Source organism: Chamaea fasciata, unplaced genomic scaffold, assembly GCF_029207755.1.
Source record: "Chamaea fasciata isolate MVZ Bird 193981 ecotype frontalis unplaced genomic scaffold, bChaFas1.0.hap1 SCAF_17, whole genome shotgun sequence".
NCBI classification, from domain to species: domain Eukaryota; kingdom Metazoa; phylum Chordata; class Aves; order Passeriformes; family Sylviidae; genus Chamaea; species Chamaea fasciata.
The window spans coordinates 8040741-8064067 of record NW_027094102.1 but is presented as its reverse complement, the minus strand read 5'-3'; the positions used below and the strand labels follow the sequence as shown (position 1 = coordinate 8064067).

The 23327-nt window shown below is 44.2% G+C and overlaps 1 protein-coding gene across 1 annotated transcript in view; it reads left to right on the top strand.

Moving 5' to 3' along the window:
• CTNNBL1 (catenin beta like 1) overlaps nucleotides 1-23327 on the top strand; it is a 47231-nt gene that overhangs the window by 8169 nt on the left and 15735 nt on the right. Inside the window, exons 3-11 of the mRNA XM_066198999.1 lie at nucleotides 1652-1758; nucleotides 2643-2784; nucleotides 6426-6521; nucleotides 8712-8805; nucleotides 9532-9623; nucleotides 11959-12031; nucleotides 12302-12360; nucleotides 13032-13180; nucleotides 17796-17977. Coding sequence (XP_066055096.1) covers nucleotides 1652-1758; nucleotides 2643-2784; nucleotides 6426-6521; nucleotides 8712-8805; nucleotides 9532-9623; nucleotides 11959-12031; nucleotides 12302-12360; nucleotides 13032-13180; nucleotides 17796-17977 — 994 coding nt within the window. The remainder of the gene's footprint in view (nucleotides 1-1651; nucleotides 1759-2642; nucleotides 2785-6425; nucleotides 6522-8711; nucleotides 8806-9531; nucleotides 9624-11958; nucleotides 12032-12301; nucleotides 12361-13031; nucleotides 13181-17795; nucleotides 17978-23327) is intronic.

Genomic DNA, 23327 nt, shown 5'->3' with positions numbered 1-23327 from the left:
GGGAAAGATCACTTTATAAATGTGACACATGGATTGGTATGAATCTAGAAGATATTTGCTTCCTGCTGCCCGTGTCCCGTTTGATAAAAAAACAAGTGATATTCACTGCTGCAGAATCATGTAGCTTTGTAAAATATCATTGTCCCTTGTATACTACATTGCCAGCACCCGTCTTTGAGAATCTCCCTCGTTTTTTTGATGTTGAGCTATTGCCATGACAGTTGTTGCTGATAGCAGAGAAAGATAATGCAGGGTTTCTGAAGCATTTCAGCTCCAGGGAGGATGGATCGAGAGAAGAGTCCTCCTGACTGGCTAGAGTCTTGTGGATTCCTGCAGTGTGCCAGTCCCTCATCTTTGTCAAGTGGAGTCCTCCCAGCCAGACATTTTAAAGGCTGGAAGTCCAGGCTTTGTTTAGAACTCAAATCTCTTATTTATTACTTTGGACTGCAGTTAATATAAGTGCCATTAAAATGTGCTTTGTCCCAGTAAATTTGATGGGAAGAAGCCTTAATCTGTAGGACACTGCAATACTGAATGCAAATTCAATACAAGATACAAAGCAGATCCTAATGGAGATATTGTAGTGATATGTGTTAGAGGAAGCAAACAATCAAAGGGAACAGAGAGAAGCAGTGTCAGCATGTGTGGGTTGAAATCCCACTGCAAGAAGAATGTGCTTTGGGCACTGTAGTATTGATTGGCTGAATGGGGTGGTGACATGAGTGGGATGGCAATGAGACAGGTTGGGCAAAGGAACGAAGGAAATCCAATAATAACTGAAGGCTGGGGCTGGTGTTGTTATTGTAATGGAGTTTGCTGAAGGAATGGAGATTTTCTCTCTCATACCAGATTGCTTCTTAGAGTCACTGACCAAAGAATCTGCATCACCAGCTGCAACTCCTGATTTAATCCTGTGCAGGGGATGGGCACAAAACATGGCTTAAGATGGGAGGGCGTCTGGTTTGGTTTTTGTTTTGTGACCTTCTCTTAAATAGTGGTTGTAACACAGTCAAACAGAGGAGAGGGAAGAGGTTACACAGGGAAATCTATATCATCAATTTTTTAAATAAAAGAAGTGCATTAAAATCATAAACTGAGGAAAATATTTGTAGGTGTCAGGGAGGCAGTCGAGGTTGCATTGCTGCTGTACAGTAAATACACAGCTCCGGCTGAGAAACACCTTAGAAGCATTTACAAAGTAAAGAGAAAATACTAGACTAGAGTATTGATTTATTTTTTTCTTTAGGAAAAGGCTTTAAGATAGCAGTGAAAGCTTATCCAAGTGAGGAAAATGCAGAAGAGCATAAATTCAGAGCAGTTAAATGTAGACTTACAAAAAGCAATAGCACAAGGGACTTCTGCAGAGCTCTCTGTGGACACAGGCTGTGAGTACAGGTTTGCCCCATGTCAGAAGCAAAAAAGCCTCAAAATATACTGGTGGTGCACGGTTATAAGAGCTGTAATAGAACAGCTTGAGGTCTGAGCTGGAGTAGGTAGTGATGGTGTGTGAGGAGTTTGGCAGATCTCTGCTGTGAGATTCCAGAGCTGGCTGGAATTCTGAGGGCCCTGGGCCTGGCTCAAGTCCCACCACATTGCTGGTATTTCTCCAGCCATCCAAAGCTCACTTTTCTGCTTTTTCTGATTTGGTCAGGAGGAACCTTTGGATGAAAGTTCAGTGAAGAAGATGATTCTCACCTTTGAGAAGAGATCCTACAAAAACCAGGAGCTGCGGATCAAGTTTCCTGATAATCCAGAGAAGTAAGGCTGTGCTTAACTTTTCTTCCTTTGATTTTAGGTGTAAGTCTAAATCAATTGCTGGAATGTAGAGATGTTTTCAGTTACATAAGGCTTATATAACAGCAGTTATTGCCTTGTAGTTCTTCTAAATATTATTTGAAACTGACTTTGTTAATTAAAAATGGCTTTGTTGAGACTCTGGTGAGGCCAATATATGGCTGGCAGCACAAAAACCATCATAAGCCATAATCAAAGGTTTCATCCTATCCTTTGATGTGAAGGTGTGTGCCTGCGTACCAGCCAGAGATCTCTGTGGGGAGGAAATCATTTCATGGTATTCAGTGCTGTGGTGAGCAGAATGGCTGGATGGGCTTGGAGAGCCGGATGTGTTTGTGCTCTAGAAGCCGCTTCCTCCTTTCAAGGTGTTCTGTTATTCACATTAAAGGGATTTCTTCCTGGACTTCAATGCCTTTTTTTTTTTTTTTTTTTTTTTGGTCCAGTTTGCTGTCCTTTCCCTTACCCGGATTATTTTTAATAATCTCATACATTCAGACTCATACAACCCACATGCTAATATGTGCTAGCTGGGGAAGGTGCAGCTCTCTGCAGAATTTATTTTATAAACAGGTTCTTTCATGTGTGGCTGCAGCATCTTGATTTTAATTTTTTCTTGAAATTTTAGAACTGATTTACAGAATTGGAACAGATCTGCTTTTTTACTCTATGTAAATTATACAATAGAAATGTTTATGCTGCTGCAGGATTAAACTTCAAGGGGCAGGCATAGGACAGGGAGGATAGAAATGCTGGTGCCACGTGCACCTGGGGTGACAAGTCCTACCTGGTGTCTCCTGGTAGGTGATGGTCTCTTCTTGCCTTTTTTTAACCCTTTTTGTCTTCCTCAGGTTTATGGAGTCGGAACTGGATTTAAATGACATCATTCAGGAGATGCACGTGATCGCCACGATGCCCGGCCTGTATCACCTGCTGGTGGAGCTGAACGCTGTGCAGTCTCTGCTCGGTCTGCTGGGACATGACAACACAGATATCCTTCAGTTGTTAAAGCAGCTCTCATGGGGGAGGCTTTCTACAGACTTTTCTGTAATCTCTCATATCCTCTTTCCCAGGCTCCTGTAGATGTTTTTTTCCTCTTCCCAACACACTGAATTTATGTGTTGGTTTTTCATTTTTTTTCCCAGTGAAAGCCCTCTTTGTTCAAGTAATATTGATTCTGAATTTTTTTCAGTGCTGTTATTCTCCTTTCTTGTTTTATGACCCTTTCATCTAGTTTTGAGTGGCAGTGTTAGAGTGTGAGCAGATGAACAGCAGAGGAGAAGTGAAGGCCTGGGCTTAGCAGTGATAATCTCAGACTGTGCAAACTTTTTCTGGAATAGCCCCAGTGAAAATGAAACTGTTTTACCCCTTCTTGCTGAGAGCTGAGCTGTCAGACTGTCAGCTGTTTGTCATGGATTAGCTCACCACATGCTTCACCTTGGTTTGTCAATGTGCCCTCTTCATGTACCCATACCTTTAGTTTGGTGTGTACAGAGCTCAAGGATGGCCCCTCTGGTTAAGTACGTATCCAGAGACAATTCCATTTCCATGCTCACTGAGGTCCAGCGTCACTGACCCTGATCCCTCTGTGCACCTGACTCTTGTACCTCTGAAACTCTGAGGGCATCTGAGAAAGAATTGCCCATTTTGGTAGTGTTGATCAAAAACAGTGCCATTTTTTGTGTGTCCTGGTGCCTTGATGCTTAGCTGTCAGCTGGGTACTGGCACTATGCCCAGCTCCCCCCTGTGCAGTCTGTAAAAGCAGACCTCAGCCCACTTTGCTTATAAAATATTCTACAGCAGATGAAGCTGAAAAATTGTTACATGATTTGGGAGATTGCGTGTCTGTGTCCTGAAAATATCAGTGAGTGGAGGGAGCAGTAGAGGCTTGTGGAAAGGGCACTGGGTGTTGACTTGGGACTCAGGCAGTCCTTTTTCCATTTTTATTGATCCATGGCCTTAGGAAGGTAATTTATTCTTTGCTTCTTTATGTATAAAGCAGGAGATAACACCTAACAGCTTTCCTGAGGTGTTTCAGAATATACAATGTGAAAAGGCCTGTTCGTGCTGCATGTTGTGGTCTGATGCACAGATCTTGGTTTTCTTTTTTAGCACTTTTCTTTATAGCATCATCTATTGAGAATTCATAATTCATTCTTTCTAAGTGGGTGCAGTGATCAGAAGCTAAAACCAAAACATAAATATTTTATTGCATGCCAGTTTATATTAGAGAGCACTGCTTATGTGTTTGGGTATTTTGACTTGCATCAGGTAGAACCTTGATGTGGTGAATGCTGGTCCCTGCAAAACAGCAAACCCCACAGTTTCCCTTATCCAACATCTGCAAGGAAATGGCTCTCAAATAACTGTTAACAATTTATGTTGTACCGAGGGAAGCTCCTCCCATGCAAATCCAATTTCGTGGTTACTGTAGTTTAATTATTTATTTTACAGCAGACACCACAGACTTGTTTGTACTCTGCGCTTTTATACTGAATTTCTCATTCATAGGGAAAAAAGGAACTGTGGGAATATTGACTGGGATAGCAGAGCTGTTTTCCAGATGAAGTGTGCCAGAGTACAGCTTGCTTTGTCCTGTCAGCCATGGAAAGCTTTGTGCTAGGGTCAGTGCTGCTGTCAAAGACATGTCAGGGTTTCCACTGTGAACTCTTTTTATTTGGTTTGCGACTTGCTTGTCAGTGAGTTTATGGGTAGGAATTTGGCCTGAGAGCTGCAATTTTGGGAAAAGTATATTTCTTGTTATAAAACTGCTGAAGTGTTTTGAGCTCCATTGGAAGCAGAGACTGCTGCTGCTCACGTACAGGGTAGAAGCACTATTAAAGTGAAGCATCTAGACATAAAACTGAATTGGTACAGCTCAGGTTTTCTAATGATGTTTTGTTAAAACAAATGGGAAAATATTTTTTAAAATGAATTCTTCAAGGAGAGAACCAAACAAATGGCTCTTCAGATGTGATTTAAATGTGGTGTCTTGAGGGACTAATGCAAGGAGACAAAAGCAATGTCCAGGGGGAACAAATAATCTGCTGAATGATTCATACAGTTTTACACAAAACATGTGAATGAAAGATGATCACCAACAAGATTTTATTAATGAAAGACATGAAAGTTTCAAGCGAGACTTTGCTTTACTGTCTCCTAAATTTTATAGGACAGCTGATACTCTCACTGCAAGCCTCAACAGAAGCTTCCCAGACAGGAATGCCCTGCATCATGAACTCTGCTGAGTTCTTTGCTGTGCGCTCGCAAAAGAACCTGGTTCAGTTATCTTTGTAGCACCCAGGAGACAGCAGAAATTTTTAACTGATTCCTCCCTGAGCTTTCTCTCCCACAGTTTGATGAAATGCCATTCCTTCAATTTGTCCTCATCCATCATGTAATAACCCCCAGACCACCTCAGTGGTCCTCTGCTCTCCCAAGCCCAGTATGTCAAGGTCTGTCTTTTATTGCAAGAGCCCACAACTGAACAAAATATTCTGCAAGTTCCCCCATGAGTGCCAAGGAGAAGATAAGAATTCCTTCTGTTGACTTGCCGGTTTTGCTCTTGCTGGTGCAGTGCAGTGTGTGATTAGCCTTTGTCACTGCAGTGACACTCTGCTGAAGTGACACTTGGCTGAAGTGACACACTGGTGACTCGCATGCAGCTTGTCCGGCAGAAGGTCCTGGCTGTCTCTTACAGAGCTCACCTCTCCAGCCAGCCCCAGCACGCGACCGAACCTCGCTAAGAAAAGACAGATGAAAATCCTTTTCCTGTTGCTGCTTGTGTGTCTGAGCAAATGCACAAATAGGAGACCTGGGAGCCGGTTTGTCAGCCTGGGCACTTGAGAGAGATCCATCACAGAGTGGTTATTTAGGACATGCAGAAAACTGCCTCTCCTGCTCTGCCCCTGGGATGCGGGCAGGATTGATCAGTGTGTCTGAGAGAATAGGGAAGTGGGTCTAATGAGCTGGAATACGTCTTGTCGTACAAGGGAGCTGTGCAGCAGGCAGGGGAGCTGTGTGTTATGCAGCTCAGAGTTAATGAGTGAAAATTGGGCTGGCAGAAGCTCTGCTGTTCCTGCAAGGGCTGTGGTTTAAGGAGTGTGCTGCCCTAATTGGGCTGGGCAGAGGGGGGGTGATGCTCCTGCTGCCGGTGGTGCCCTCGTTGAGTGTGTGTGTGTATCAGGTTAGCAGGGCTATCACTGAGAGCAGAATACCCAAATCACATTATTATAACTCATTTCTCTTTGCTTGTGTTCAGTCTTGACAATGCAAGATGGTGCCTCGTTAGACCAACTCCAGCATGTTTGATTTGAAAAAAATAAGTACCATGAAAAAACAGTAAAATTGTCTGATACAGTAAGCACAGAATCACATTTGTTTTTATCATTCCTAATAGTTCAGATTCCCTGATTTTAGTGCTTGTGGGGAAGGTCTGCTGGAGAAGTCTGTGTGCTCTTGTGTGTGGTATCCTGTGCCCTGCTGCTGTGATTGTAATGCATTGTATCACTTCACTGGTAATGTATTGCCAGTTGCTTTGGTGTCTTGTCATGAACACACTGGCCTAAGAGCCATCTGCTATTGTTACTAAATGTGTTTGCCTCCCTGTTGGTTGTCCTTAACACCCAGCACATGTTTCCATAGCTGTGGTTGACTTGCTGCAAGAGCTCACTGATATTGATACTCTCCATGAGAGTGAAGAAGGAGCCGAAGTCCTCATAGATGCTCTTGTAAGTAGGAAACCCCAGATTATTTCAGTGCCTCAACATCTGCCTCAGCCCAGCAATGAATAGTGACCCACCCTGCTTTCTGCAGCTCTGGGTGTCTTTGCTGCCAACATCAAGATGGAGACAGCCAAGAGAAGCCTGTTCTGAACCTGAGACCACAGTGGCCTCTTTTGATGAAATGCTAGAGTTAGGGAAGTGGGTGGTTGCACCATTTGCACGTTGTCGCACCACTTCTTTTTTGGAAGGAACATTCATATTGCAATATTTGCGTGGGCTGGGAGATTTTTTGGTGCAGGGAGGGAGAGCAAAGTAATAATATTTGTGACTCAGACAGTGTCCCATTGAAAACAGGAGCTTTGTTTGCATTTCCCTTCTCTCCTGTGGAAAAGATAGACCTGGGTTCACTCTTGGAAAACTGAAGTTTGTGGCAGGGACTGTTACTCAAAGGACAAGGACAGTGATGCTGCTGTGATCTTTCAGTGTCACCTCTTGGACGGGAGACTGGTTGTCTTCCACCCAGTAACTCCTGTTTCAAGCCCAAAAATCTGGTCTTGGACTGGGGCATCTGTTGGTCGCAGTGGCTTTTTTTCTTAACAAGGAGTAAAAACTTGAAAACTTTCATGTAGCAGAGCAAATGAACTTTAAAGGTGGAGGAGGGTCCAGAAGTAAGGATCCCTTTTGGCATAGAGAGGGAACCAACCCAGAAAATTACCTAGGTGGGTAGGAGATGCATTGGTGGGTATTAAGTGTTCCCTGCACAGTTAACTCTGAGTGCCTCTTGGCCTCTGTGGGGGTGGATTTCCCAGTTTCCTGGTATTTGTGCTGGATGCCTCCTGCTCCCCAGCTGCAGAAGGGGGATACCAAATCCTCCAGAGAGGTGATGCCCAGCCAAACATGAGTTTTACAGGTCTGTCCTACCTTAGAGCTGGTGAATTGCTGCCTTTGAGGGTCACTATGGCTGTGTCTGGTTCTGTAACTATTGTGTTGAATTTGGAAGACAGGGAATTACTGGTTTTCTTTTGTTTGCTTTGTTTGGCTGCTCTGTTTTCTCCTACAATCCTTCTTGTCCAGTCACTATAATGTAACCTTCCAAAGGTTAATGACAGTGCCCAGAGCCTAGTTCCTCCATCTGGCCTCTGGGCTGTTGTTAATTACTGTGCCTTGGTGGAGAGATTGCTGGGTGAATGAAATGGGTGTGAGGAGCTGCTAGAGAAGATGTTTTCTATAAAATATGTGGAGAGGTAGTAAATCAAGTTAAGTTCTTTCTCTGTTTTCATTGTCACCAGTCCACTGATAATAGCAATGTTTAGAGGTTCCATTGTCCTCCTTGAAAGAAACAGGTCATGTCTGTCTTGGGAGAAATGTTTAGATATCTGCTTTTTAGATTACTTTTTTTTTTTTTTTAAGAAAGTAGGTAAAAGGTTGTAGGGCATCTGAAGATTGTTGCCTTGTTTTCTGCAGCAGCCCATATATGTGTTTTTTCTACATATTTACTGGGCCCAAAGCTGGTTAAGAGTGTTTCAATTGGTATGTTATTTTGTTTAATTGTTCCAAGCTCATGTCCACAATGGAAAGTTTGCCAGAGTCAAGCTGGTCTCTTTCCAATTCCAGTTTAAAAGGCATATTTTGCGTGTGAGCTTTGTGATTCAGGGACTCCCCCCTGCCTCTTGGTTTTCCTTAACTCACTGAAGTCAACTTAGTGCAGTCATCTTGAGAGGATTTAACTGCAGGGCTTCAGCTGATGATGGTGCAGCTCTTGGGTTTGGATCTATGGGTGTGGGCATCTTTCTGTCAGGTTTTTGTGCCTGTTACGTGGAAGGTCCAGCAGCAATGTAGTGGGAGTGGGGCTGCTCCCAGAGCTGACTATTCTCCTGTCCACAGTGGTCTGTGAGCCTTGTGCTTCAGAATTCTGGGGGATTATAAATCAGTCAGGCTGGTTCAGGAAATAAGACTGTGACAAGGTGCATGTTTACCTCCTGATGCTTTTCTGTTTAATCTGAAACACAAAACTTGTTTCATTAATTAGGAGAAACATAGTGACAGATTTACATGATGATTCCTTCTCTTCCTCTGAGATTTTACAGCAGGGTTGTTTGTCTGTCCTGATCATGTCTGGCAGGGTGTTCCCTTTGTCTTCTTCTTTTTAGTCTTGTTTTTAATCTTTTTGTCTTTTCTGTGACCCTGGGGGTTTAGGTGGAGGGTCAGGTCGTGGCCTTGTTGGTCCAGAATTTAGAGCGCCTGGATGAAAGTGTGAAAGAGGAGGCTGATGGTGTCCACAATACCCTGGGTAAGTGGCTGCTGCACAGCCCCTTGCTTCTTTCTGTGGTTTGTACCAAGGGGTGTGAGTTACCCCTTCCTTTATCCCCTCCTCTTTTTCCCTTGGACTGCTAGCACTGTAGTACAGGATCTGGTACAGCTTTTATTCAAGCACAGCTTGGAATCACGTGTCCCTGGAGTCAAAGTTTGTCCTTTGTCCTGTGGCTGCACGAAAGATGCCTCTTCCCAAACCAGTTGTGTTGGGAGGTGCAGATACATGGGTCACTGCACTGCACCAGTGGCAATCACAGAACTGTTTATGTTGGTAAAGCTCTCTGAGGTCACTGAGTCCAGCTATTAATTCAGCACTGCCAAGGCCACCACTAAGCCATGCCCTAGAGTGCCACATCTACACAGCTTTTAAAAACCTCCGGGAAAGTGCTCCACTCTCCATGTATTTACTATGAACATATGTGTGAGCTATACTTTGTTTCTGTCTTGGCAATATCTTTAACTTTCAGGTTGTAAAACATGTGCAGTTCATGGAAGGGCATAACTGCCTCTCTGCGCCCTGATCTTTGCACAGCACAGAATCATTGCAGGATAATGCCACTGCTGGCAGTCAGACCATCACCCACTCCTTGCAGACCTTGGGGATTGTAATCTCCCAGGACTGTAAGAATGAGAGAGACTGGAAACATGAAGTTTGTAATTTTTGTTGGGGAAAATCATCTGTTTTCTGTGTCTTTCTTCCCAGGAATCGTGGAGAACATGGCAGAGTTCCGGCCAGAGATGTGCACGGAGGCTGCACAGCAGGGCCTCATGCAGTGGCTGCTCAAGAGGCTGAAGGTGAGCTGATTTCTCACCTTCCTTCTGCAGACCAGTTAGCACAAAAACTAGCTAAAGAAAAGCCAGTTGTGCTTGTGTGTGTTGTAAAAGCCCAGTTAAGGACAAAATGTTGTGGTTCAAGGGACTATGTCCTTAGCAGTTTCAGTTTAAAGTGGCACGCTTTGGTCTTGTCTTTATAAATGTCTTGCAGTAGAACTAGTCTCTTTTATCTTTTCATATGATTAATGTATGTTGGATTTCCGTGTGTGAGATCTGTAGGACTATAAACGCTGACCAGTGAGAGGGGACACTAATATTAACCATTTAGTGGCCCACATTTCTAACATTTTTTGAGTTTTAAGTGATATCTGTGTTTAAATGCTTCTGGGGGCAGCTTTTGCTTTGAACTCAACTAATTGCCTTTAAATTAAAAGCTGCTTTTCGTACACTGCATCCTGTGACAGCTAGTTACACACTTTAACTTTGTCTTGTGTGAAAAGATGCCTAAACATTCACTGGAAAATGCTGTAGAAAAAGAATGGATAGTTCAGCCCTGTCACAGAAATAGTAAAGGAAATACAGCCAAGAAATTCTGGCTGTTCTCTAACCTGTCAGTAAGGCATTAGCACTTCCATGCTTAAATATCTGTATGATTAGAAAGCCTCTGAATTCCAGAAATTCTCCATCAGCTGTGTAAGTGCAGATGCCCCTCTGTGCACTTCACATCCTCGTTAGCAGAAGTAATCTGTAATTTCTCACTACAGGTAGTAACATAATTACATCCTTTGCTTAAAAAGAAAAAGTGAAGTTAATTTTAGTCTTGGCAGGTAAGTACTGCTGCCTGCCTTGGAATTGCTGTGGCAGCTGAAAGCCTGGGAAACTTGGGAAAGTAAAATAATCCCAACTAGGATTCCCCTGCTTGATGCCACAGAATACTCAACGGCATTCCAAGCTTGTGCAAGGTGTGTCTGTTGTGTTCCCTGGCTGTGTTGTCCCTGGATTTGGGATGCGATATCAGGCAGGGCTTTTTCTTGCCTGCAAAGGGTTGTGGGGAGCTGATGAACCCCTCTCCAGGGGCTTTGGCTCTTAGCAGTGCTTGGTCTTGGATCTCTTACCCTGACAGATGTGTTTGGGATTAACCCAGGATCCTGGTACCTGGGTAGAGCTGCTGTCGAATGTCCATGGGATGAGTTTTAAGATCAGAGTTCTGTCTGGGAAATGATGAGGACATCTGGCACACAGCACAGGGCATGAATTTCTGTTTCCTGACAACATTTCAGGTCTTACAATTGTATTGTGGCTGTCAGAGCTGCATCAGAAAGCTCAGGTGAAAAGCTTTAAATAAAAATCAATACTTGGTGGTGTTTGGGGTCTTCCTGCTTTCCATGTTTCTGTGTGTTGCATGGTGCTTGCACACCGTGCTCGGTTCCATGGCAGCAGGGTGGGATGATTGGCCCAGCAGCCCTGCACAGGCAGGACTGTCCATCATACTGCAGGGAGTTGTGTGTTTGGGGAAAAAACTGGGTGACAAATGCTATGTTTTAAGCTTAGGACTTCTGCTTTTTCCCTTCTTGAACAGTGGAGTATAAATAGCTGGTAACTGATGATTTTTAAACTTGTTTAATTTTATGAATCTCTCAGTAAACCAGGTTGTGTAATTATCTGATTGGTTAATGTTCAGTCTGTTTCTCTAGATGAAGCAGCTTTGGCAGCATGCAAAAACATTGGATGCAGTTCAGAATCCACTCTAGGGATTTTTTGGGGGTTCAGATTCAGCATTTTTGTTTCATTATGACTTCTTCAGCATGTTTGAGGATGGAGGGAATATCTGAAATGGAAGTTATGTGTCTGTGTAGGCAAAACCCATCTCATGTTCTTCTGACTGTGACACTCTGCTCCTCACAGGAAACTCTGGCAGTTCCTATATAACGTTATTGTGATGTATGTTCTGAAATTCTGGTTTTGCTGACAGGCATGGACTTCCAGAATGGAGATAAGTGCCATGCACGCATGTAACATTGTGGAAAAATTATCACAGGAAAGAGATTCTGTGTGGCAAACAACTGGAGATTGTTCTTAGGGGTTTTGAGCCAACTTGGCCAAACAAACTGGTGTAGGGCCATGTGAAGGATCACAGTGAAGCTTCTACATGTGTGCATGAGCCCACACGCGCCTCCCATCAGCCCTGAATCAGAATTGTTACTGTTCTGTCACTGAGGAAAACTGCAGAATTACTGCAGTTGGATTTTTGTTTCAAGTGCTGCTCATACATTTGGTGATTTGATTAATGTGTTCTTTAAATCAGTGAGATGCTGAGGGCTGTGCCCTCATGGGTCTCTTGTTTCTTCCCCCACAGGCTAAGATGCCTTTTGATGCCAACAAGCTGTACTGCAGCGAAGTGCTGGCGATTCTGCTCCAGAATAATGATGGTGAGCCATGCCTGCCGTATCTGTCAGTGAGGGCAGAATCCAGGCTTCTCTCAGATCACAGCAGCCCTTTTCTGCCTCCAGCTCCCCTTTGCCGGCTTAACTCTCCCCCATGCGCTCCCTCGCCTCCACCCTCTCTTTCTCTGCAGCTTTTGTGCTCTGTCAAGCTGTATTGATTTTGTTTGCTGATGTATCAGTGTTAGATGGCTGTAAAATCTGACAGTTAGCTTCATTTTTCTCTCTCTTTTCCCCCTTCCCCCCACCTCCGTCTAGACAACAGAGAATTGCTTGGGGAGCTGGATGGGATCGATGTGCTGCTTCAGCAGTTATCTGTGAGTAATTCCCACTTGCCTTCTCTTCCATTGGGAGACTGCTGGGCTGGGTGGGAGGAGTGGAAAATATCTGGGGTGCAGGTGCTGTCCTACCAATGCTTCATATTTGGTGAGGCATAGTCCCCAGTTACTTTCCATGTGGTGTGTCATCCATGGTCAGTGAGATGAATCCCTTTTGTAACAATGTTAATGCCGAGATACATGGAAGTTAAATTGTTACAATAATTTCATGGCAAATTGGAGGTAGGCAGAGTTGGAATTGGTCCATCTTCAGCAAGCTCCACTCCAAGCACGGGCTGCCCATGTTCGAGCTGGCTGAATGTAGTGTGTTCAATGCTCACCTATATTTCATCAGGCAGTGCTGCCTGCAGCATCCTCAGGTATGATGAATTCCGTAGGAATCTCTGGTAATCAGCTTATCCACTTACTTGAGTGTGAATTTGCCTTTCCACTTGCAGGCCCTGTGTATTATCCTTTATATCCTGCACCAGGCTGCTGCACATTTGTGTGTGCACAGTCAGGGCAGCAGCTACAGAGGATGCAGCAGTGACCTGTGTGATCACTGGCTGATGCCTGTCAGGTGCTGGAGCTTTTGGTACAAACTCCTCATGTGTGTTCTGCAACTGCACGGCCCAACATTTTGGAGTCATTTTGCTTTCTTTGTCATTCAGGTATTTAAACGGCACAATCCGAGTACAGCAGAGGAACAGGAAATGATGGAGAACCTGTTTGACTCTCTTTGCTCCTGCCTAATGCTCAGCTCCAACCGTGATCGCTTCCTCAAGGGTGAGGGTCTGCAGCTGATGAACCTGATGCTCAGGTATCTCATTAGCATTGTGACTTCCTTGCTGCTTTTGATGTGCCAACACATGTTCTGGTTAGATATTTGTGGTTTTATTTTGAAACCTCTGTGTTAGGATATTTGTCTGTCTTCTCTTTCTTTTTTTCAGGCAGGTAAGTAAGTTGGACTTTGTCAGACATGGAATCTCCACTCTTTGTCTTTAACTTGATTTCCTAAGAACTGAGGTTGCCACAGTGGCTGCTGCAAAGTGGCAGATCTTTCATCTGGGTGTCTGCCAAGGAGAATGCTGTAGGTCAGGTAGATCCTTTAAGGATTTCAATGACCTCTATGAGGACAGGAGAGTACCTTTGGATGTCTCTAGGGAAAACATTTTTCCTTTTGTTCCCCAGTTCAGGCTCCACTGTGCTGTGTAGCCTCTGAGCTGCTGATTTTTTTGTGGATGCTGATACAAAAATTACTTTCGTGAATGGGGCATAAGTTTGCATTCCTTGTGCTGTGCTTTGTCTCACCTGAACCTCTGGGGCTTCTCTGCTCCCTGTTCACTTTTCCTTGCTGGCCTGGCACCGAGCTGTGTCTGCTGGGCTGTCTGGCTCCCCAGAGCTGCGGGAGGACACAGCGGGCTCCGTCTGGCTGTCCCCAGAGTGCCAGGCTGTGTGCTGGCGGGTTAGCAAACACCAGCCAGGAATGCTGAGCTCCTGCAGCTCAGGGCTGGGGAATGTGCGGCAGCAGGGAACCGAATAAATAACCCAACGTAGATTATTCAAATAGGAACACTGGGTTTTCTTGAGGCTAATTAAGGAAAAGCTCCAAAACTAAGAACGGGAGGGAGGCCTCCCTCTGCCTGGAGTCCTAAGCTGCTAAACCAGCCTTGCAGAACTAATTAGTTGGAGTTCTTGTGCCATGTGGGTGGGATTCAGTGTTTGGATTTTTAAGAGCTTTTTGCCCATTTTTTGACTCTACTGTTTACCACTCTCTGCACCAGGATCCCAGCTGGAAAATTATGACAAGAGGAAAATTTCTCCTTCCCTGCATTTTGCCCCCTACAGTACTTGCAAAGGGGTTGGGAGGGGCAGAGTGTGATGGATCTGTCTGCATCTCTGTCTGATGGACAGAGTTTCCAAGGTCTCAGTCTGTGGATTCTAGAGTTTGAGTGGGATTGGTAAAGTGACAGTGGAAAAAAAACCTAACAATTCACAGAATTCGTTCTAGAAGCTTCTGTCACTACTGTCCAAAGGCAGGTGCTATACTGACAGCTGATTATTCTATATTTTTTTAAACTCTTCTAGTTTAGTTCTAGTACTTAGAAGCTCTCACAGGTGCTCAATTTTTCTTGGACTGAGCAACTTAGGTGACCACAATCTGTTGTTGTAAATGGGGAGCAAATGTGGATAGTTGTGATCTAGAGCTGTACATCTGTTTCTTCTTGATACCTTCATGATAAACAGCAGAGAGCAGACATGCCATTCAGTTGTGATTGACCACCTTGCCCACAAGCAAGGCAGAGTATTTTTTCTCTCCTGTTGATGTCCTCTGAAGGCTGGGGGTAGAGATCTGTTATTTTTTGGCTTTGCTTTGCAGGTGGTTAATCACTGTACCACAGCCTGTGCAGATGAAAGGACAAATAGGCAAAGTTGAAAGTGTATTGACATGATGTGAGATAGATAAGCTGTGTGAGAATAAAGAAATCAGGCTTGAATCTCCATTACTGTCGTAGGGAACACAGCATTCTGTGTCTGGTGCTGCCCAATCCATCCAGCCAAGACGTTCCTTTATTGATGGTTGTGCACACAGACCTATGGAGAGCTGCAGCAGCTGTTGATGAGTATTTAACGTGCTCATGATATTCCTGCAGATAGTCATGACAACAGGATGGTTTCTGTTGTGCTGAGCCATAAAATGTGTGGCCAACAGCAAAAGGTGCTGTTGTATCATGTGAACTTCTCCTGGTTTATGGGGGGTCAGTGGTAATGCCTGTAAATGAGCCCAGTGTAGCTGATGTGCCTTACGTGCATGTCCATGGCCAGATGGGTCCTGGACTTGTGCTGTGGTCTGGGACTTGCAGTTGGCCCTGAAGGAACTGGGGCTTCACCAAGCAGGTACATGGGAGGTGAGCAGAGGGTCTGGGAGAAGACCAGGCCAAGAGGGATGTAGCTGCTGACAGCAGGAATGAAGGAGGAACTTTGGAAGAAGAATGAGAGCAGGGGGGTATATAATTACTTAATTTACATCTCTGCACCAAGGGAAGTTTGTTTACTTTATGTTGCATCTTTATCAAAAACAAGATGGTTTATGAAGGTAGTAGCCACCAGCAGGAAGTTTAGAAATGTCCCTTAGAATTAAACTAAATTTTCTTTTTAGATCAGGAGGTACTTCTTGGTGCTCAGTCCCTCAGTCTTGCCTTAGTAACATAACTGCAGTTTAGCCAAAAGAGAGGAAAACAGGCTTGTTCCGTCAGCTCCCTGGTGCACACTGACAGGCAGCTTATTGCTTTGTCTGTGGAGCTGTGTTGGGTTTGAGGAGATGCAGCCGTGCCACTCCCGAGGGATGTGTCAGGGAGATTCTCTGTTGCTCCAGGAAAATGACGTGTGGCTTTCCCAGCTATGAACTGAGGAATATGTGTATGCACAGAGACAAATGCAACCCAGGGAGCTCAGGGGGACCTGCAGTGTTTGGGCCACAAAATGTTCTGTCCTGCAGCTCTGCTGGGACTTTTCTTGACCCTCAATAAAAGCTTTTGTCTCCTGTACAGCAAAACAAGGTGAATCCAGACAACTCCATATGGCTCCCTGAAGCTTTTCTGTAGCTATTTTAGGGTATTTTTTTTATGATTGTTAAAATATTTTTATGTTTTCTTGTCCCGCTGTTCCTAATGACCCCTGGAAACATAAGCTGTCTCTTTACTAAATCTTCTGGTTAATTAAACGGAACCGTTTTATGCACACTTTCCCAGGAAATCTAGTGTTCTGCCTTTACTGGTATTTTGGAAAGTTAAAGGCTATGTTCTGCTAATGTGGAAAATACAAGTCATGTCAGCACCTCTTTTTTTTTTTTTTTTTTTTTTTTAAATAATAGATGTATCAAAAGAGTTGTCTCAGATGTAAAGGTGTTAAAAGGAAGAAAACAATGCTCAGCAAATAAAGTTGTAATTCAGAGTTTCCATGAACACTGAGGCCTCACTGCATTGGTGGTTCTCACGTTTACTTGTCTGTGAATTAGTGTTCAGCTAAAAGTTCCCTCAATAAGCACAGATGAGACTAAGATAAACTGCTTGCCCTCCGGCAGAATAAATATTTCAAATAAAATCAACTCCAGACAGTCCAGGCAAGCCGCTATTGATCTCTAAAAGCCTGAACTTAAACCCAATGAATATTCCAGAGCTCAGCCCTGCACAGCCTTCCTAAATGCTGATCAATATGCAATTACTTCCCCTGAAAACATTTCTGGTGTCATCTGGCCTAAGGAGTACTTTATTTTTAGCTCTCTGTAGTGGGGATCTGGAGGTGCCAAACCATCCTCCTGCATAGCCCTTGGCTGGTGGGGGGAACTCACAGTCCAGCTCCACATGCTGCCCTCCCACTATGGGGTCAGAAGTGCCTGTGGCTGCACTGGGCAGGGTCACTTTCTTTCAGGCTGGGGTGTTCATATATGGGTGTTTTCATTTCCCTGTTGTTAGGGGCTCATGAAGTTGGGTCTCTGCAGGGAAGTTGTTTTCCACGGCTCTCGGGAGGCTCTGAGGAGCCCCTGCTGGTGGACCGCTGGCTCAGTCTGCAGCTGGGCAGGATCAGAGAAGATTGGCTTATGCTTGGGGTGAAAGGTGGTGAAGGATTGTGACTGTCCTGTCCTGGAGGGAATGTCCTCCTAGGCTGGCCTTTGGGGACATTGGTGGCTTATATTCTCCAAGCTCATGTTAGCTCCTACTGATGTTCACTTGGTCTGGGCTGTATTATTGACCTGTTTTTCAGTTCAGTTTCAGTTTTCCCCCGGATGGATTATAAAATCCTCTGGTTTGGTTTGTGAGGTACAGGGCAGCTGGAGATCATTTTCAGGGCATCCCTGTGTTATTGGTGTGAATTACCACCATCAACATTCTGAATTGGCATTAAAGCAGAAAAGCCAGTCTGTCTGCCTCCTTCCATTGTCTGGGTCCTGGTGATGACATTTCTTTGTAGCTGACCCAGCTCTGCTCACCAAACTTACTCCTTTATTGAATTTAACTATTATTAGATCCAAATCCTCATCTTTTTGGTGTGATAGTATTTGCCTTTTGTATCAACCCAGCATTCCCTTGTTTTGTGTGGTGTTTGTAAAGGAGTTAAGAAATATCTTCTTCAGTAGCCAAAAAATAAGAAAATAAAACCATGACAATAAAATACATAACATGAAATAAAAATAGAAAATAAAAAGAAACAAAAGACATTAAAAAAGAAATAACCAAGACAATATTCTCAGCCACAGTTTTGAAAAGAGTTACTGTTGATACAATGTTTTGGCCTCTAGAAGAAAAATCTTGCTTAGAGCTTGTGCTCAGACTCTTCATCTTGTCCTTGTTGTGTTCCTTTCCCTTGTCTCTTTAAAGTAGGGTGCTCCAGAGCTCCTCATGTCCCTGTACAATTTAATTTTCCTCTTTTCACAGGGAGAAGAAGATCTCCCGCAGCAGTGCCCTGAAGGTGCTGGACCATGCCATGATCGGACCAGAGGGCACAGACAACTGTCACAAGTTTGTGGACATCCTTGGGCTGAGAACCATCTTCCCTCTCTTCATGAAATCACCCAAAAAGATAAAGAAAGTTGGAACAACTGAAAAAGAACATGAAGGTAGGTGTGTTTCCAGATCCTTCTTGTTGCCATGGGGGAGGTGAATAGACAGCCAGTGTCTGAAAAGTACCTGCAGGGAGGGAAGGACACAGCACCCGTCTTTTCAGGGCTCCTTCTGCAGCTTTCAGGTCTGGGTGTCCAGCCTGCTGCTCCCTGCTGTTGAGGGCACACTTGTCCTGCTTGTTTTGGTATCAGCAGCCCCTGGCGATTCCATTTCGTGTGCTGTTAATAAGTTATTTTACTCCTGTAGAGTCTGTTGTTTGAAGCTCTTACTCTGATGCAGAAGTCTCTTGAAAAGAGTAATGAGGCAACTACAAATGTCACCTCAAAAGCAGTGTTTTCATGGCTCTGAGCACTGAAGTGTGACTGGATGAACATCAGCTATTGCAGAAATAAACTGCATTGCTTTTGAAGTTGCTTTTTTTTCCTTTTTACATTTTTTTACTCTCTACCCTCGAAAACTGCTTTAACAGAGATCTGCTGTAGAATAAAACTATGATTACTGTGGAACCTTGTGCAGAGCTGAGTGGTCAGTCCCTCCTGCTCCCGGTAACAAGTGCCTTTCCCATTTTGTTGGTCATGGGCTATGTCTTGGAAGAAACTTTAAATACTGCTAGTGATGCTTAAGGTTTTGTGCCAGCTCATTACTCAGCTCAGTTCTACAGAGGATGAATATTGTCAAAAGCTGAAGAGATGTGAGTGAGTCTCACATATGCCCAGGATCCATCCTGAACTCCTGCAGTGAGTCAAGGGGAAGTCGAAGGAAATAGTGAAAACATGGGAGCTCTACACCCAAATCCCCTGCTTTGGGACTGTCCTGGCAGCTTGGGTGGGACTCAGGTGTTCTCCCAAGGCCAGGAGGGAGATGCTGTCCGTGCAGAGCTCTCTGGGTGCTGGCCGAGGCATTAACTGGGGCTAAGCAGCTCCTTTCTCTGCCAGAGCTGCTGAGCTGGGGACAGTGCTTGTCCTCCCTCCTGAGGACAAGGAATGGGCAGTGGCATGGGCTGGACATATGTGTGGCAGTGGCTGCTTTCCTGGCACAGGTAGAGAGCAGGGGCTCGCCTGTCACCCAACCCCAGAGCAATTCACACACCTATTGACAGTTCTAGTCACTTCATCTGTCTTGTGTTGCTTCTCTTGGGTGGACAATGGTGAGAGGGAAATGCTGTTGTGAGTCTGGGGTTTATTCAATGGACTTGCAGAGGTAGGTTTGGTTTCTGTAGGTTATGTAATAAAATTGCAGGTTTATATAATAAAATATGCAGTTACACTTCAATGATTTAGGGGATGTTTTGAAATAAATTTTCATTTGCAGTGTGGAAGTGAGGTTTGTTTAATTCTTCTTACTGAGAGAAAGCTTCAGTTGCAATAGGAGGTTCTCTGGGTAGAGATCTGAGTCTGTGGCTCATGCCGTTGACTTAATTTTTCAGTTTTGGAAAGTGAGCTAATCTTTGTCTCATCTGCCGCTTCTGGACACTGCAGTTAATACCTGTGTGCAGTCCCGGCTGCAGTGAGGATTGGTCTGGAAAACCCTGAGAGGGTCAGTTCCTGGCTATTTCTGTGATAGCCTGAAAAGCCAATCTGGCCTCAGGAAAATGAAGTGATCCATGCAAACAGGCTTTGTATCACACCGCCGTCTCATTATCATGCTGAAGAAATGGAGAACATTAAGATGAGTCCAGAAATCAGTTCTATTAAAATAAACTCTCCCTAAAAGGCTGTGGTAGTAAGTCCAATTTTCTTTGTTTTGCATCACTGGGCAGGTGAGTTACTGAATTTCTAACGACAGGAGGTAATAGAGATGTTCAGCAGGGTTCCCTGGAGTCTGTCATGCGTTGTCCTGACACGGTGTAAGCAGCACAGTGTGTACTTTTACTCTGCTGAGTACCCCAGCCATGCAGTAGTTGCTCCTGGTGGGGAACATGGCACAGGCTCCTGGGTGCCTCTGGCTTTAAGGGAAATGCTGCAGGTGTGGCGTGATGGAACTGGTTCCCTCTGTGCTGTTCTGGTCTTAGGAACATGCTGCTTTTTGCTTACCTGTTTGTTTATTGATCAAAAAGAGCTCTCATGTTCAGTCTGCATCTTTTCTCATAAAAACTTTATCCTGTGTTCAATCTGTTTTAAACAAATTAATTAGAACAATCTTGTATTAGGAGAGCTTTCATGTGTATGCCAAATGGAGGAAGAGATTCCTTTAAAGGACTCTTTGGAATGGCTTTGCCACAGTGGCATCAGTATTTGTTTAAAGCAGTTCTGAGGAGCTGGGCTGTGCTCACCCTCTCTGCATTGCTGCTGGGATGATGTCTGGCTGGGCACCCCAGGCTGTGCTGTAAAACACAAAGTCCTCAGTGGGCTCTGAAACCTGGGGCCTGATTACAGCTGCCTAAAGGCCAGCCTTGCTAAAATGCTCCAGCACTGGGTGAGGAACCAAACAGCTCTGCCAAAGTGTTTGTCCTGCCTGTCCCTCTGTCCCTTTGTGTGCAGTGGCTGAAGTGCTACCAGGCTTCAGGTCCTGGCACCTACTGTGGCTTCAGGTACTTCACCTCTTACAGGACATCCAATGCTCAATCTCTAGAGCACCAAATCTTCTGGATGTATCTGATGGTTGTAGGAAAATATCTCCTTGTCTTTGTTTTATAGCAGTGTTGTTATTTACATAAGAGATAGTCTATAAAACCATGTTTGTTTTATTGTCTCTAAGGCAGTGTTCTGAATGTGACAAAATAATAAATACCCTGGCAAAAAAAATCTCAATGTGACTTGCTGAGCTTTTATTTATTGCAGAAATTTATAATCCAAATTAAATTTGATAAAAGTAACTTCTCTGTAATGTATTTCTTCCTTTCTAAATGCTAGCATAAAGGTGTCAGTGCTGGTTAGCTACATTTTAAACACTGTCAGTGTTTAAAAATTATTTTACTCTAGGGAGCCTGTGAACAATTTAAATCCAAACTGCACGTATTTATGCTTTATGTACACTATGTAATTAGGAAAAAAGAAAGGGAAAATTTCTTAACCATCTTTATGGATGATCTGAGCCTGAAGATTGGGCCTGTGGTGTCTAACTGAGTGCACATTATCTACACTTGAATTTTGCCTGTGTTTGTACAGATCATTATATTAGGATATTAGATTTGGGAAAGAAAAACTCGTTGGAAGCAATTTCCCTTTTTCTGAGGCAGTGAAGCAACTCAAACCAGAAACATTTTGCAGCTGAAGACAAAAAATGGCTTAGAGTTTTCTTATGTCTGTGGGGTTGCAATACTCATATGAGTGCCCAGCTGAGTTGGACAGCCACTGAGAGAACCAGCCTGGCTGTGTAGGAGATGCCATGTCATGGTTGTGTGTTGTGAGCTGGTTGAACAGCAGTGTCCCTTTAGTGTCTGTGACTGCAGGGAACAGACAGAAATCTGCCTCTGGGCAGTTCTTGGCATAGATAGAGAGTAGGATTTTAAATAACACTTCTGTGTTGTGACTTTAGAAATGTGGGGGTTGCTCTATGACCATCTGCATTCCCAAAACCTTCCTGTAGCACAGCTGAGGGTCGGGGTGTCCCCCTGTCCATGAGGGTGCAGTGGCTCTCAGCACAGTGGAGTCACAGCATTGGATGCTGGCTTGAAATTCTTGAACAGTCTCAGTGAGCTAAAATTGGAGAAAACACAAATTCCTCCTGAATTAGAGAGTCTGTAGTGAAGCAATCATAGCTGGCTCGACAGGCTGTATATCCTCCTGCTCTTTCTCAGGATGGTTATTTGCAGCCGAGTTTTGCTCACTTGGAGAGTGTAATGAACTATAAAAGGATGTTTGTCCAATTCATCTTCATTTAAAAACCTTCTCTTGTCTTGGATGTCAGTTTTACTTAGGAATGCTTAATTTGATAACCTGAGAATTAGTTCAGCCTGTTTCCAAAGGAGAATTCCTATTGCTGGGGTGTTTTGCTTGTTTGCCCTCTATCAATAACAAAGCCTCTTTTCGAGATCCTCAGCTACACCCTCCCTTTAAAAACAACAACAAAACCCATTTCTTAGTAAATATACTCTTAGTCCTTTGTGACATGCACTAAAGGCAGCAGAGCTCTTGGAATGAATGTCTGCTGCAGAACCCGGGCGTGGGGAAGTGAAAAGGCAGCAGCAGAAACATGGCCTGATAAGGAGTTTCTGATATTAACTGAGCATCCTTTGCCAGCCAGCAGAAAGTCTTTTTCTTTTGGTGGTCTTGAAGATCGAGCACCCAGGGAAGGCATCAGTCTGTTTAAGCAGAACTTTATTATCCTAATTTGGTATTTCACCATCACACTCTGACAGGAACCTGTGATTTGAGTGAGCCATGATTCTGAGAACAGAGTTAAATTTATCTCAATTAAAGTGAGCGTGCTCTGTTGCAAGAACATCAGAGAAATAAACTTTCTCAGTCAATAGGAAGAATTTTGTTTTATGTTCAGCTTGATGGCTGGATTCAGCTCACCAGGGCTGTTACATGTGGAGCTTTTCCAACCCTCCCAGGCCCCCCTTCACCCATCCATAAAATTGGTATTTCTTGCTTGTTCTCAGTATTTTAAGATAAGATTTTTCTTGGCAAATGCAGAGATAATCGAGTGAGTTACTCCTCTGAAATGTAGATTGTTAATGCATGTGAAAACAAGTCGGGTTATCAGATGCTACACCACTGAAATAGCATGTCCCAGTGCCACCTGTAATACTGGGATGGGCAAAGGCTTCATCCAGGTTTCCCAGCAGCCCTGAAGCCACAGAGTTGTGTGCCTAGGAGGGCTAGAAGTATCTCAAAGAGCTGGCTTTCTTTTTTCTAGTATTTTCCTGCTTCTGCTTAGAAACTACAATTTATCTTAAGGATTCTTTACAAGACAGAAGGCTCTTAAATGTGTTTGCTGAGTTCACCGGATCATCCAGCTTGGTTTCCAATGGGCTGCTGTCCCTGGCATCCAGTCCCCTTCCTGCAGGATGATGCTTGCCTCCTCTTCCTCACTGTTGAGCTTCCTCCCCTGCCAGGCAGATGTCCATTATAATGAGATGTAAAAAGAAAAAAAAAAAAAGGCAGGGGGTGGGGATAATAAAGGCAGAGAAGTGTAATGTTACAGCTTGATTTGACAGGACCTCCTGCTGTTGCAGCTGCCAGTGCCAGCCATGGAATAGATTAATCTGTATTCCAACACGCAGAGCTGAAGTCAAGATCGATCTAATTAGGGTGTTTTAAACACTGCTTGCATGCTGAAGTCTCTGTGCCTGTCTGGAGAGGCAAAGACTCCTGAGAGCTTGAGGTGATGCTGGGCTAAGCAGGACCCCAGTGCTGCTGCAGGAAGCACATGGAATATGACCTCCTAGAGCCAGGATGT